The following is a 13,811-nucleotide window of genomic DNA, read 5'->3' on the forward strand; positions in this document are numbered from 1 at the left end:
TGGGCCCTGACATTGAATCTCAGTAAGACAAAAATAATGGTGTTCCAAAAATGGTCCAGTAGCCAGGATAACAAATATAAATTATATCTAGACACCATTGCCCTAGAGCAGTGGTTCCCCACCAGGGATACTAGGACCTGAGGGGGTATTCCAGGCAGAGCAAAATTCAGTTGGTGGTACAATAACTGAAAAGGGTTGGAAACCACTGCCCCCAGACCACACAAACTATACTTACCTCAGCCTAAACAGCAACACCACAGGTAACTTCCACAAGGCTGTGAACGATCTAAGAGAAGGCAAGGAGAGCCTTCTACCCCATCAAAAGGAACTTAAAACTCAACATCCCAATTAGGATCTGGCAACAACAAAAACACTTCAATCAGTTATAGAACCAATTGCACTCTATGGTTGTGAGGTCTGGGTTCCACTCACCAACCAAGAATTCCCCAAATGAGAATCTGCAAAAATATAGCTGGTGTACAACACAAAACCACAAACACCACACGTAGAGCAGAACTAGGACTGTACCTGCTATTTATCAAAATCCAGAAAAGAGTTGTTAAATTCTACAACCACCTACAAGGAAGTGATACCCACACATTCCACCACAAAGCCCTCGTCGACAGAGAGAGATAAACCTACTATCACATTTCAGGTAAGACCTAGATGCAGACAATGTCGAAGTATCAACAGTTTATAATCAAACAGAGGCAGGAAAAAGGCAAGTCAAGGGCAGGGAGAGGTCAGTAATCCAGAAAGGTGGGGCAAAGGTACAGGACAGCAGGCAGAATGGTCAACACCGGGAAAACTAGGAAACAGGCACAATCAGGAGCAGAGGGGAAAACCACTGGTAGGCTTGACGAAACAAAAACAAACTAGAAACAGAGAACACGGGTATAAATACACATGGGGTAATGGGGAAGATGGGTGACACCTGGAGGGGGGTGGAGACAATTACAAAGACAGGTGAAACAGATCAGGGTGTGACACCTACAGAAGAGTCCCCTCAGCCAGCTGGTTCTGTTCACAAACAGACCCCTAGGACAGCAACACAATTTGACCCAAACAAATTATGAGAAAGCAAAAAGATAACTATTTGACACACTGGAAAGAATCAACCCAAAAAACTGAGCAAATTGGAACGCTATCTGGCCCTAAACAGAGAGTACACAGTGGCAGAATACTCTACCACTGTGACTGACCCAAAATTAAGAAAAACCTTGACTATGTACAGACTCAGGGAGCATAGCCTTACTACTGAGAGAGGCTGCCATAGCAGACTTTGATCTTGAGAGAAGACCGGCTGTGTGCCCACAATTTTTGGGAGCTGCACTTCCTAACCTCCTGCCAAATGTATGACCACATTAGATACATATTTCCCACAGAACCACAAGGAATTCTAAAACAAATCAAGCATTGATAAACTCCCATATCTGTTAGGGAAAATACAGCAGTGTGCAACCAAAGCAGCAAGATTTGTGGCCGTTGCCATGTGAAAAGGGCAACCAGTGGAGCACAAACAACATTGTAAATACTATTTCACTTGCTTTGGCAATGTAAACGCATGTTTCCCATGCCAATAACGCCCATTTGAATTGAACTGATTTCTTTCCGAGTTTTTAACGCTCCGACCTGAAGCTCAGCGACGTCGTGATTTGACCTCTTTTTTTCCGCCGAGTTCCCAGTTGTCTTGAAAGCACCACAAGAGGCGGATGTTGAGTAGATTCATGATAAACAGACTAGCTAACGGTTGCCATCATTTGACTTCCCTACGAACAGGCTTGGGATATAGCTATTCTCATCACCTAATTAAAATTGTGTGGAAGAGACAACGCATCAGGTAAATTCCGTGTGGAGATAACTAGGAAACAATATTTGAGAGACTATCAGCTAGCTAACGTAATGTAGCTAGCTAACGTTATTCTCCGTTTAGTTTTAAACTGATGTTACTCAATGTGAGCTAGCTAACGTTACATGTTACTTGACTGTTCTTTTGAAATGTGTTCCATTTTCACTGATGAAAATTATAGCTAGCTAGATACCTAACTAGCTAGTTGAACTAGCTACAGTAACAACTATAACGTAACTAACTAGGCAGACAGTTGTATAACGCTAGCTAGCTGATGTAAACATCCAGTCAAATCGAGGCTTCTCTCTCGTCAACAAGTCCAACATGCAGTAACGACGAGCTAGCTAGCTAGCTAAGAGAACAATTTATGTTTGATATAAACTGTGTCGATGTCTAGATAGCTAGCTACATTACGTAAAGAGTGTTTGTCTAGTGGGTTGAGCAGATCATCTATGTAAATAACGTTACTGTAGCAAGAGGATTCAGGAAAAGGATGGATGAAGCTTTCTAGAAAGTTGCCTCTCACTAGAGGTAAATTATTGAAAATGATGATGGCTCATTCATATACATACATTGACAATTACACTTTTTTGTAACATCACCATCATTGATCCTCAATTACTTTGTTGGAATTCAGTGTAATGTTATAACAAATTAAGGCCTGTTTCAACTGTTTGTGATTAAATCAAACTCATCCAGACATAATGAAGTGCATGACTGAAGCGTCTCTGGATGTCCCTTAAACCTAAGTGTTCTGTTCTCTGATTCTGAATTTCTGATGCTGTTCTAATGTACAAGGGCTAAATGCTTGTTCTGTTTGATTAAACTGTAAAGTAAGTGCAAATTCATGGCCTCATCTAGGTTGCCTTGGGCAAAATACGGGTATTAACTTAGCCTAGCTCTTATAGAATTGTGGCCTACATTCAGATGCCATACATTTGTACAGTTTTATTTCTATCATACCCTGGACATTCCTGTGATTTCCCCAGCTTAATCAGTGTTCACATCACACTCACTAACTGGTTGGATAGCTCTCCTCTGCCTTATCACTGCCTTAGATTACCCAGTCATTTGACAGGTTTATTTTTATTGCGCTGTCTGGCATTCTGACTGTTTGTTTTGGAGCAGGCGGGCCAGCCTCCTAATCATCTTATGTTCAAATTAGAGACGCCGTGACATGCATGGTGATCTCTCACAGGCATGGTCAGCTGACCTGGGAAAGTGAAGCCTAGTAGGCCGAAGTATGGATGGCAGGTCTGGACAGCTGGTGGCATAGCAGTGTCCTGCTCCCTAGGCTAGGCTGTGTTTGTTTTCAGACACGTGCAGTAGTCAGGTGAGGTTTATGTTGTTGTAGAGTCTGTTAGGGAAAGTGTTAGGCTAATCTGTAGCCAAGTTAATTGCGCTGCATTGCTGTGATGACATATGAGTCTGTAATACCAACATGTTTCAAGCAGACCACCATAGTCACTGTGTCCAAGAACACTAAGGTAACCTGCCTAAAAGACTACCGACTTGTAGCACTCATGTCTGTAGCCATGAAGTGCTTTGAAAGGCTGGTCATGGCTCACATCAACACCATTAACCCAAAACCCTAGACCCACTCCAATTTTCATACCGCACCAACAGATCCAGAGATGATGCAATCTCTATTGCACACCACACTGTGCCTTTCACATCTGAACAAAAGGAACACCTATGTGAGAATGCTATTCATTGACTACAGCTCAGCGTTCAACACCAAAGTGCCCTCAAAGCTCATCACTAAGCTAAGGACCCTGGGACTAAACACTTCCCTCTGCAACTGGATCCTGGACTTCCTGATGGGCCGCCCCCAGGTGGTAAGGGTAGGTAACAACACATCCGCCAAGCTGATCCTCAACACGGGGGCCCCTCAGGGGTGCGTGCTCAGTCCCTTCCTGTACTCCCTGTTCACTCATGACTGCACGGCCAGGCACGACTCCAACACCATCATTTAAGTTTGCTGATGACACAACAGTGGTAGGCCTGATCACCGACAACAATGAGAGATCCTATAGGGAGGAGACCAGAAACCTGGCTGTGTGGCGCAAGGACAACAACCTCTTCCTCAACATGATCAAGACAAAGGACTACAGGAAAAGGAGGACCAAGCACGCCCCATTCTCATCGACAGGGCTGTAGTGGAGCAGATTGAGAGCTTCAAGTTCCTTGGCGTCCACATCAGCAACACACTAACATGGTCCAAGCACACCAAGACAGTCATGAAGAGGGCATGACAAAAATCTATTCCCCCTCAGGAGAATGAAAACATTTGTCATGGGTCCTCAGATCATCAAAAGGTTTTACAGGTGCACCATCGAGAGCATCCTGATGGGTTGCATCACTGTCTGGTATGGAAACTGCTTGGCCTCCAACCGCAAGGCACTACAGAGGGTAGTGCGTACGGCCCTGTACATCACCGGGGCCATCCAGGACCTCTATACCAGGTGGTGTCAGACGAAAGTATATAATTTTTTTAAAAAGACTCCAGCCACCCTAGTCATAGATTGTTCTCTCTTCTACCACACGGCAAGCGGTACCGGAGCGGCAAGTCTAGGTCCAAGAGGCTTCTAAACAGCTTCTACCCCCAAGCCATAAGACTCTGGAACAGCTAATCAAATGGCTACCCAGACTATTTGCATTGCCCTCGCACATTGACTCTGTACCGCTACCCCCTGTATATAGCACCGCTGTTGTTATTTACTGCTGTTCTTGAATTATTTGTTATTCTTTTTTTTGTTGTATTTTCTTAAAACTGCATTGTTGGTTAAGGGCTTGTAAGTAAGCATTTCACGGTAAGGTCTACACCTGTTGTATTGGGTGCATGTGACAAATACAATTTGATTTGATATCTAGTTCTTAACTGTTCCAATAATGTCAGCTCCTCTTGTGTCATTTGGCCAGTCAATCTCCTTTATTTTGAGGCAATGTGCTTGTTTTATTTAAAGGCTACTGAGATTAGCTTAGGTAAGCGCTTGTGTTGTCAGGTGAATGAATTAATGCCATAATGCAGTCGACTGTGATTTAATGGGCATGCATGTGTTAGTATCTTATAGTTATGATGTTGGAGACTAAATGTTCAATCACCAATGTTTGAGGGAAGCAAGTTGTCTATAATTAACCTAGCACTTGTTAATGGCTGCACACTGTTAGTGCTTTTCATTCGCCTGAGAAAGTAGCAATTGCAATTTCCAAATAGGACCACATACAATAAACTTTTGCCATCTTTTCTTTTCCCTTTTTCTTGTAGGCTGTTGGACCTGACAGAAGAGCAGGTGGAAACTCCCCACTGTCATCAGCAGGTAATCATGACTTATGTCCCTTCTCTTCATCCTGCTGCCATAGGTTTTGTTTTTCTGTAAATATTAGTGGCTTTAAGAGGTCATTTCTGTTTAATGTCAGACTGCCAACTCATTGCTGAACTCCCTAATGTTTGCTGTCGTGAGTGTGTTAGATGATAAACATTACTAATGTTTGTTATCCTAACACACATTTAGGTAAAGAGTGGATTGAAAGCAATTGCCATTGTTTTTGTCTTAAATCCTTGTAAATGTAATATTCTAGAGGCCTCAGAGCCAGTAGCCTAGCCTAAACACAGCGTTATCCAGCTATACTGTTGAATATTGTCTGCATCCATCATATTTATCATACCAATTCACTTGATTGAAAAGATCTATGGTCTACCTAGACGAGTCAATACTGAGACAAAATGACAAATAAATAAATACATTTACTTGAATGCATCAGTAGCTGAAGTGCGAGACAGCTGCTGTATCATGTTGCAGTGTGTGGGTATTGAACTGACTGTCAGTGAACTGATAGGCCTGTGTGCGTGTTCTTCTCACAGAGTGGCTGAGTGAGTCCAAGGCCAGTGGTGAGTGGAGCTTCTACCCCAGGCCCCCCATCCAAAGGTCCACCCAGCATGTCCAGCGACCCACCTCCTCCCTACCCCGGAGGTCCCAGCGCCCCTCTTATCGAGGAGAAGAATGGACAGCCAGCCGTTCCGGGTACAATTATTCTATAATGGTCTGTTATTGTATGATGTGTATGATGTGGAGGAAAAAACATTTAGTTTGGGGCAAGACTACAAAAAGAGACTATTTTACAAAAGGACAGAAGTCCAGGGTAGGAACCACGCACAGGCATACCTGTGAACTTCATCAGAGCTCTGACGAAGGCCGTGAGGCCGATATGTAAGCTTATTAAAGATCAGTGATACTATCAAGAGCAGTGTGCAGTTTTCTTTTTCATTCATGAAGTTCAACTATTGCCATGCACCTGCAATAAGTTTGCTCAGATGTGCTAGTGCCTTTTGAATACCTGTGAACTTCAAAATACCATCTGGTTTCTTTGACTGGGCTGCTGATTTAGTATTTGCACTGTAGCTGACTAGCTGTAGGGAAACTGGTGTGAATTTGCATAATTGCCTCCCATAACAGCTCTTGTGTGGCTGGTTAGAGGAAGGCCTAGAGAAACATCACCAGGGAAACCTTGAAAGTAGGCCCTGTCTGTGAACAAATCTTTATTTGTCTGGCTCCCCTTCCACCCCAGGTTTCCTTACAACAAAATACTGTTTTGATCAGCCAAAGGAATGTCATCAACAAAGTGTATTTGTTACAACTACGTAACAAATCCTTGAGAATTGTAAATCTATGAAAAAGCACAAGTGCGGCTATTCTGGACCTAGTAACAGATGATGATGCATGTTCTCAATAATGGGCAAATGCCTTACTTGATTTAAGCCCAACATAAGTCATGTTTCTTCAATCAATCATTGCTGTGAAAGCTCACTAATAAATCCTTCTTGTTTGTCTGTGTTTTCTCTCCCAGGCTCGGCGGCCCCTGTAACGACGGGTCCTCCTCAGGGGCCCTCCCTGCCTCCAGACTATGGCCCTCCACCCTACGAGGCCACGCTACAGCCAGGCTTCTTGCCGCCACACGTCCCAGGAGATGGGGCCATGCCCATACCACATGGTAGGCATACACTGGTCTACAGGGGGAATGAAATAAGATGGGCGACTCTAAATGCATACACATGTCATTTGGCATAGCACCTGTATACAGAACATAAACAGTACATACCTCCTTGTGTTTTTACTCTACAGGTGGCTTCTACCCTCCGCCAGGTCACTTTGGCCCGGGGCAGTTTGGCCCGGGGCAGTTTGGTCCGGGGCCCATTCAATTTGGGCCTGTGGCAGGTCAGACGGCTCACACGGTGCTGGCACCCCCTGGGACAGCTACCACAGTGACCGTGCTACAGGGGGAGATATTCCAGACAGCACCCGTACAGACTGTGTGTCACCACTGCCAGCAGCCCATCATCACCCGCATCAACCACAGCGTGGGCCTCATGAACGCTGTCTTCTGCCTCTTCTGCTTCTTTGTTGGGTAAGAGGAAGAATTGGTGTACTACATTGTATAGAGGTTATGTAAGGAATAACCAACGAGTGGCTATGCGTTCTATGGAAAATAATAAACGGCGTGGAAGGTGTGTTCCACGACATGTTTAGTTACATTATTTTCCTGAGAAAAGCCCATAAAGCCCTGAGTTGATTCTCTTTCACACCATGGCTATAATTGAACACATTTGCTGCTAGAAATGTGTTCATTTGCAGGTAGAAATGTGTCAACATCCACTGAAGTAGCTAACAAGTTTACTAGATACAGTGCCTTCAGAAAGTATTCATACCCCTTGACTTATTCAATATTTTGTTGTTACAGCCTGAATTCAAAATGTATTTAATGTGTTATGTTTTATTCTCACCCATCTACACATAATACCCCATAATGACAAAGTGAAAACGTTTTTAGCAATGTTAGCAAATTTATTTAAAATGAAATACAGAAATATTTAATTTACATGAGTAATCACACCACTGAGTCAGTACTTTGTAGAAGCAGCGATTACAGCTGTGAGTATTTTCTGGGTAAGTCTCTAAGAGCTTACCACACCTGGATTGTGCAACATTTGCCCATTTTATTATTTTCTAAATTCTTCAAACTCTGTTAAATTGGTTGTTGATCATTGCGAGACAACCATTTTCACATCCCACTGTCTGGTGGAAAGCAGACTGAACCAGGTTTTCCTCTAGGATTTTGCCTATGCTTAGCTTCATTCTGTTTATTTTTTATCCTGAAAAACTCCCCAGTCCTTCATGATTACAAGAATACCCATAACATGATGCAGCCACCACTATGCTTGAAAATATGGAGCGTGGTACTCAGTAATGTGTTGTATTGGATTTGCCCCAAACATAACACTTAACACAAAAAAAGTTAATTGTTTTGCAACATTTTTGCAGTATTACTTTAGTGCCTTGTTGCAAACAGTATGCATGTTTTGCAATATTTTTATTCTGTACAGGCTCCTTCTTTTTCACTGTGTCAATTAGGTCAGTATTGTGGAGTAACTACAATGTTGTTGATCCATCCTCACAGCCATTAAATTCTGTAACCGTTTTAATGTCACCATTCGCTTCATGGTGAAATCCCTGAGCGGTTTCCTTCCTCTCCGGCAACTGAGTTAGGAAGGGCGCCTGTATCTTTATAGTGACTGGGTGTATCCAAAGTGTAATTAATAACTTCACCATGCTCAAAGGAATATTTAATGTCATTTTTTTTTTTTTTACCCATCTACCAATAGGTGCCCTTCTTTGAGAGGCATTGGAGAACCTCCCTGGTCTTTGTGGTTGAACCTGTGTTTGAAATTCACTGCTCGACTAAGGGACCATACAATTATCTGTATGTGTGGGCAGTGTAGCATGTAAATCTTGGTGGGGGGGGGAGAATTGGGGGGGGGGGGTGCATGCCAGCAAAGCCACAACACTAAACAATAAATTAATTGCACTATAATGGTGACAAACGGTGCCCACAAACCGTTAGGGCCTACATAAAGCTGTCGCAACTGCAGTCCCAACACCTTACCAATGCTACACCTGGCTATCAGCGGAGCCTTGTCTGGCAGCAAAACAGTTCAATCAGCCCCATTTACTGCCTTTAAAAAAAAGAAGCTGTTATGGCTGACTTGCTTAAACAAATGTGGTTTCTACTGACAATTGAGATGTACAAACTGTGGCATAAGGGGACGGCAAGCTGATAAGAGGCAATCCGTAATTTTGATTAAGACGTTAATGAGCGAGCTAGGACGGACGTAGTCCATATACCTATTTGTTCAGCACTTTTGAAATGTACAGTGGCAGAATTCAGAACATGGGCCGTTCTTACAGTGTTCTCTCTGTACACCAAGTCAGAACCGTAGGATAAATAAAGGGCACATAAGCAGACAATGAAAGGTCTTACAATATTCAATGATTACATTTCTCTAAAACAGGTTATAGTCTACATGTGCACCACAAAGTCAGGGCAGTAGGTGAAATAGACCGATTTATTAGGGTGAGGCACATGGGCTACTACCCAAGCGTACTACACAACATACACTTAGTATTACATTCTTAAGTTGTTTTGTTAAGTTGTTTTGAACGCGGCAGAAATCACGCTGGATTGACAGCATGGTCAATGTTGAATGTTTAGAATTTTAAGCTTGGAAAGAGACCCTTAAACACAGACTTGGGACCACACGGCCATTCCATTGAATATCAGACTAGTGATTGCTTGGCAATACTTGCAGTTAGCCACTGATTCTTTCCAAACCACTCATGGTTGAATTTGCGATTTCCAACTTGTTGTGTAATGTTTATGGCCGATGAGCACCGATATGTTTTATCTATTATTTCTCTTCATATGACAAGTATTGAAAAGGATTTGGCAGTAAATCGTTGACTTGATTCATGATGATGATTACTAGCGAAGATTTTGAAAAGTATGATGCTGACATGATCAGTCCAATCAAAGCTACTGTAGATATAACGTGATTTGATGTCATTTTATCTGTGGCCAATGACCTTGAGCCTTCTTGGATGGGCACTTCTAACAGAACACTGAGCCAATCACGGCGCAACTAGAGAACATTACCAACCCCTACGCATCGTATTTTGCGCTGGCTTGCCCGACCACCACTGAAAGCACTGAGCTAGGCTGAAACACCTGCATTTTGGAGCTGCCTTTCTCAAGAAAGCAAAAAGATCATATTTGTATGTGGCTTTATTAACTCAATTATATATATATTTTTATATTGTTTGCAAACTGATATGTGACACATTAATGCCAAAATAACATGAAAAACGGGCACCCCCGCACCCCCTCAAAGCAGCAACAAAAGATGAGGTAGTCATTCAAAAATCATGTTAAACAGTTGCACACAGTGAGTCCATACAACTTTTTATGACTTGTTAAGCAACATTTTACTCTTGAACATATTTAGTCTTCCCATGACAAAGGGGTTGAGTATTTATTGACTCAACTTTAAAAAAATTAAAACCTCTACAGGATCGGTGTCCCTAAACCGGGACGGTTGTTGCTAATGTGACTAGAATGACGTAAGTAACAGCCAACTTTCCAGGACATAGACATGTCTTATATGGGCAGAAAGTTTAACAAGAATTTAAGCTAACTGCACTGCCCAATTTACAGTAGCTACTACAGTTAAAATACCATGCTATTGTTTGCAGAGAGTGCACGACAACAAAACGCTTTTATCACGGCAACAAAGTGTTTCCTTGCAAATGGTATCAAGGATATGCATATCCTTGCTTCAGGTCCTGAGCTACAGGCAATTAGATTTGGGTATGTTATTTTAGGTGAAAATTGGAAGAAAAAAAACTTTCCACTTTGACATTATGGGGTATTGTGTGTAGGCCAGTGACGACAAAATCTCAATTGAATCCAATTTAAATTCAGGCTGTAACACAACAAAATTTGGAGAAGCTCAAGGGGTGTGAATACTTTCTGAAGACACTGTAGCGAGAGTAGTTGCCTCGGTAACCAAACAGACTTGCTAGTATAGCTAACCAAACCATCAGTCCTGCTTGCTGTTATGAAAATCGAATGCAACAATGCCAATAATGTTTTCAATTAAACTTCTGCTTTCAAAAGCAGCTCAAACATAGAACATGTAAGAATGAAGTAGCCATTGAATTCTACCATGCGTCATAAGGAAATAATGCATGCTCTAGAATGACCTTCAAGCCAATCGGAAACGAGTATTCAACAATACCATGGTATAAACACAGAATAATATACTATGGCAGGAAATATTTGATTTCAGGCCAAACACCACAGAATGAAATGAAGTAGAGCAGCGGGTTGTTAGCTATAATAAGACTATTGATTTTGGTCTGTATTCTCTGGTGGTTTGTTTCGTAATTTTTCTCTCTCTCTCCTCTACCACAGGTGTGATCTGGGCTGCTGCTTGATTCCCTGTCTGATTGATGATCTCAAGGATGTGATACACACCTGCCCCTACTGCAAGGGCTACATCTACACATACAAGCGTATCTGCTAACCACCAACAGACAGACACGTATATATATATATATTATGCACACATTAACTCACAGCCCCTCATGGTTGTAGTTGCAGCCTATGTTCTTTCTCCAACATTTGCTCAGTGTGTTGTGCTTCATTTAGCCCTCCTAACTTTACCCTCACTTTCTAAAGCACTTGTTCACACACACTATACTTACTGTATATCATAGGAGGCTGGTGGGAGGAGCTGTAAAAGGACAGGCTCATTGTAATGGCTGGAATGGACTCCATGGAACGGAGTCCAACACGTTGTGTCGATGTATTCGATTTGTTTGGTACTATTCCACCGATTCCATTCCAGGCATTACAATGAGCCTGTCCTCCTATAGCTCCTTTCACCAGCCGCCTCTGATATATATATTGTCCAGACTCACTTACCTAGCTATGTACAGGCATTTAGATAAGTGCTAGATAGACACGTCACAGGGGACTGAACTTGATCTAAAAACAGAAACCTATAACAATTGAGAAAAGATGAGTTGCAGACACGGTACATCTTACATACTTTATATAAATGTCTTTGGTTACGAGAAGGCTCGGAATTTGACATTTATGGTGCGAACTTGAGGGGTAGAGAAGGTCACACTTTGGGAAAGCTGTAAACATTTGTCACTTTAATCAAAATCGTCAGCAATCATCAGCAATTGCAGGGTCAGTATTTTGTTGTTTCTGTAATTATTTAATGTATTTTAACATGTTAATTTTGAGCACAATGAAGGTTACGTCCATGTCTGAGACCTACTTTATGTTTATGTTCTATCACCCTGTTTGTCCTACAACCTAAATGTATATCCATTTCAAATGTTACAAGGAAATAACCATGTATCAGATTTGTCAGGACAAACTCGAGTCGGTAAGACTGAGTTTAATTTATTTCGTTTTCCTCACTTAAGTGAGATAAGTATGTGTTACTGTCTTTTTTAATCCTCTATGTGCTTTAGATACACTTGATGTCCAGTGATTTTTGCTAGAGTTGTTACACAATAATGCCAGTCATGTCCATATGAATGTATTCAATTTTGATAATGAAGAAAATGTGTGCTTATATAATGGTATTGCGAATGCACAAGTTCCCATGTGAAATTTCATACATTCATAAAACCATAATTGCCATGACTTTACTGTATAGTTTTTATTTATTTAAGTGGTTTAGACTGTCATTCATTTAGCTACTTTATAGCCTTGCTTGCCAAGCTTCATTATCATTAAGACCCAACTGGTAAGGAGACTAGCTTATTTTGGAAGACTTTTGTCAACAACTTGGACTATATGTCATATTAAGGATAATTTACATGTGGCTTGGTGTCAAATGAAGTGTCTGAGTGAACCTGATCTTTACTCATAATCCTGTACTCTCCACAAACACATCACCTGTCATTGATGCAGGACTACATTGAGCTTCAACATCCATGCAGTCACCGAGCACCATAACCATGCACATGTCAGAGGCTGCGATTTTCTAGTTGATCTATCAGTCCACAGAGAAAAATAAGTTTCCTTGTATTTTTCCGTATAGGAAGGGAACGGAGCGAAGCCGACCTGGCTGGCAGAGTCCAATCCGCTCTGCTGGAGAGGCACATTAGAATGATGAAGCGCTCTGCATGATATCACTGTAATTTTGTGCAGTCCTCTCCCAGGCCATATGTCCAGTCTGTGTCACGAGGCCAATGTGTGTCAACCTGTGCTGCCCAATCCCAAACAGATTATCCTTTCAATGGTCATGTCTGTCAGTTGATGTTCAGAGGGAATAATTAAAGTAGAGTGCATCGAGGGTTTTTCCCTCGCCATTGTTTTACTACCTTTTTTGATGGGTTACATAGCGTATTTAATGATAGACAGAATGTCCTTTATATTCAATCTCATACATTCTTTCATATTCAGCATTTCTGTGCATAAACCTGCTACATCATCTGTTCAAGCAAAGTTAAGGTCTCAAAGCCACAATCTGCTCTTTCTTTTTAGTGTTCCTTGTCTAGGTTTGATCACTATTGCTATGATGCATGTTAGTCTGAGATGCCATAGAGATACAGGTATACAAAAGCAAGTTCGTCACCAAGTCTTGGCTGAAATAATGTAATCTCGAATGCAGATTCGAGTGATGTCATCACCTGCTTCATATTAACGTGTTCGATCCAGTCCAAGTACACCAATGTATGGTATGCAAGATCTTTTGTCTGCTTCATTTGAGTCTCATCTGTAGGATCTCTCGTCTCCTCTTAATACTACCAATAACCAGCATGATTATATACAGTAAACACTGACGGCAGGTGGAGTATGTCTGCATGTACATGCATTCTTATGGATATGTTTCACAGGCTGGTCTCTTAACTTTGTACACTCTTGAATCTTCTACATGCAGTGAGAAGTGGCTTGAAGCTGTGTAAGAACATGTAGTAAAAGCACAGTTTAAGGATTGTCTTTAACTTTAAGCACAATGGTCTTTGTTGTTGGTAGATAGTTTGGTCTGTTGCCCCCTCAAAAAAATAAAGAATTGTATAATGTACATGCAAAATCTAAATGA

At 41.8% G+C, this 13,811-nt stretch overlaps 1 protein-coding gene across 1 annotated transcript; it reads left to right on the top strand.

The window, feature by feature from the left end:
* Positions 1-1,658: 1,658 nt before the first annotated feature.
* On the top strand, positions 1,659-13,808 carry LOC139540897 (cell death-inducing p53-target protein 1-like). Its single transcript, XM_071344987.1, has 6 exons — positions 1,659-1,840; positions 5,118-5,169; positions 5,715-5,874; positions 6,698-6,841; positions 6,973-7,255; positions 11,156-13,808. The coding sequence occupies exons 3-6, from the start codon at positions 5,790-5,792 to the stop codon at positions 11,265-11,267; spliced, it is 624 nt and encodes a 207-aa protein (XP_071201088.1). The 5' UTR covers positions 1,659-1,840; positions 5,118-5,169; positions 5,715-5,789; the 3' UTR covers positions 11,268-13,808.
* Positions 13,809-13,811: the final 3 nt, after the last annotated feature.

This window comes from Salvelinus alpinus, chromosome 1 (assembly GCF_045679555.1).
Source record: "Salvelinus alpinus chromosome 1, SLU_Salpinus.1, whole genome shotgun sequence".
In the NCBI taxonomy this organism is placed as follows: Eukaryota; Metazoa; Chordata; class Actinopteri; order Salmoniformes; family Salmonidae; genus Salvelinus; species Salvelinus alpinus.

Excerpts from the sequence above, each read along its gene's own strand:
- LOC139540897 (XM_071344987.1), top strand. The coding sequence starts at position 5,790 with ATGTCCAGCGACCCACCTCCTCCCTACCCCGGAGGTCCCAGCGCCCCT. Across the intron at positions 5,875-6,697 it reads TGGACAGCCAGCCGTTCCGG|GCTCGGCGGCCCCTGTAACG; the intron begins GTACAATTATTC and ends TTTCTCTCCCAG. Across the intron at positions 7,256-11,155 it reads CTCTTCTGCTTCTTTGTTGG|GTGTGATCTGGGCTGCTGCT; the intron begins GTAAGAGGAAGA and ends CCTCTACCACAG.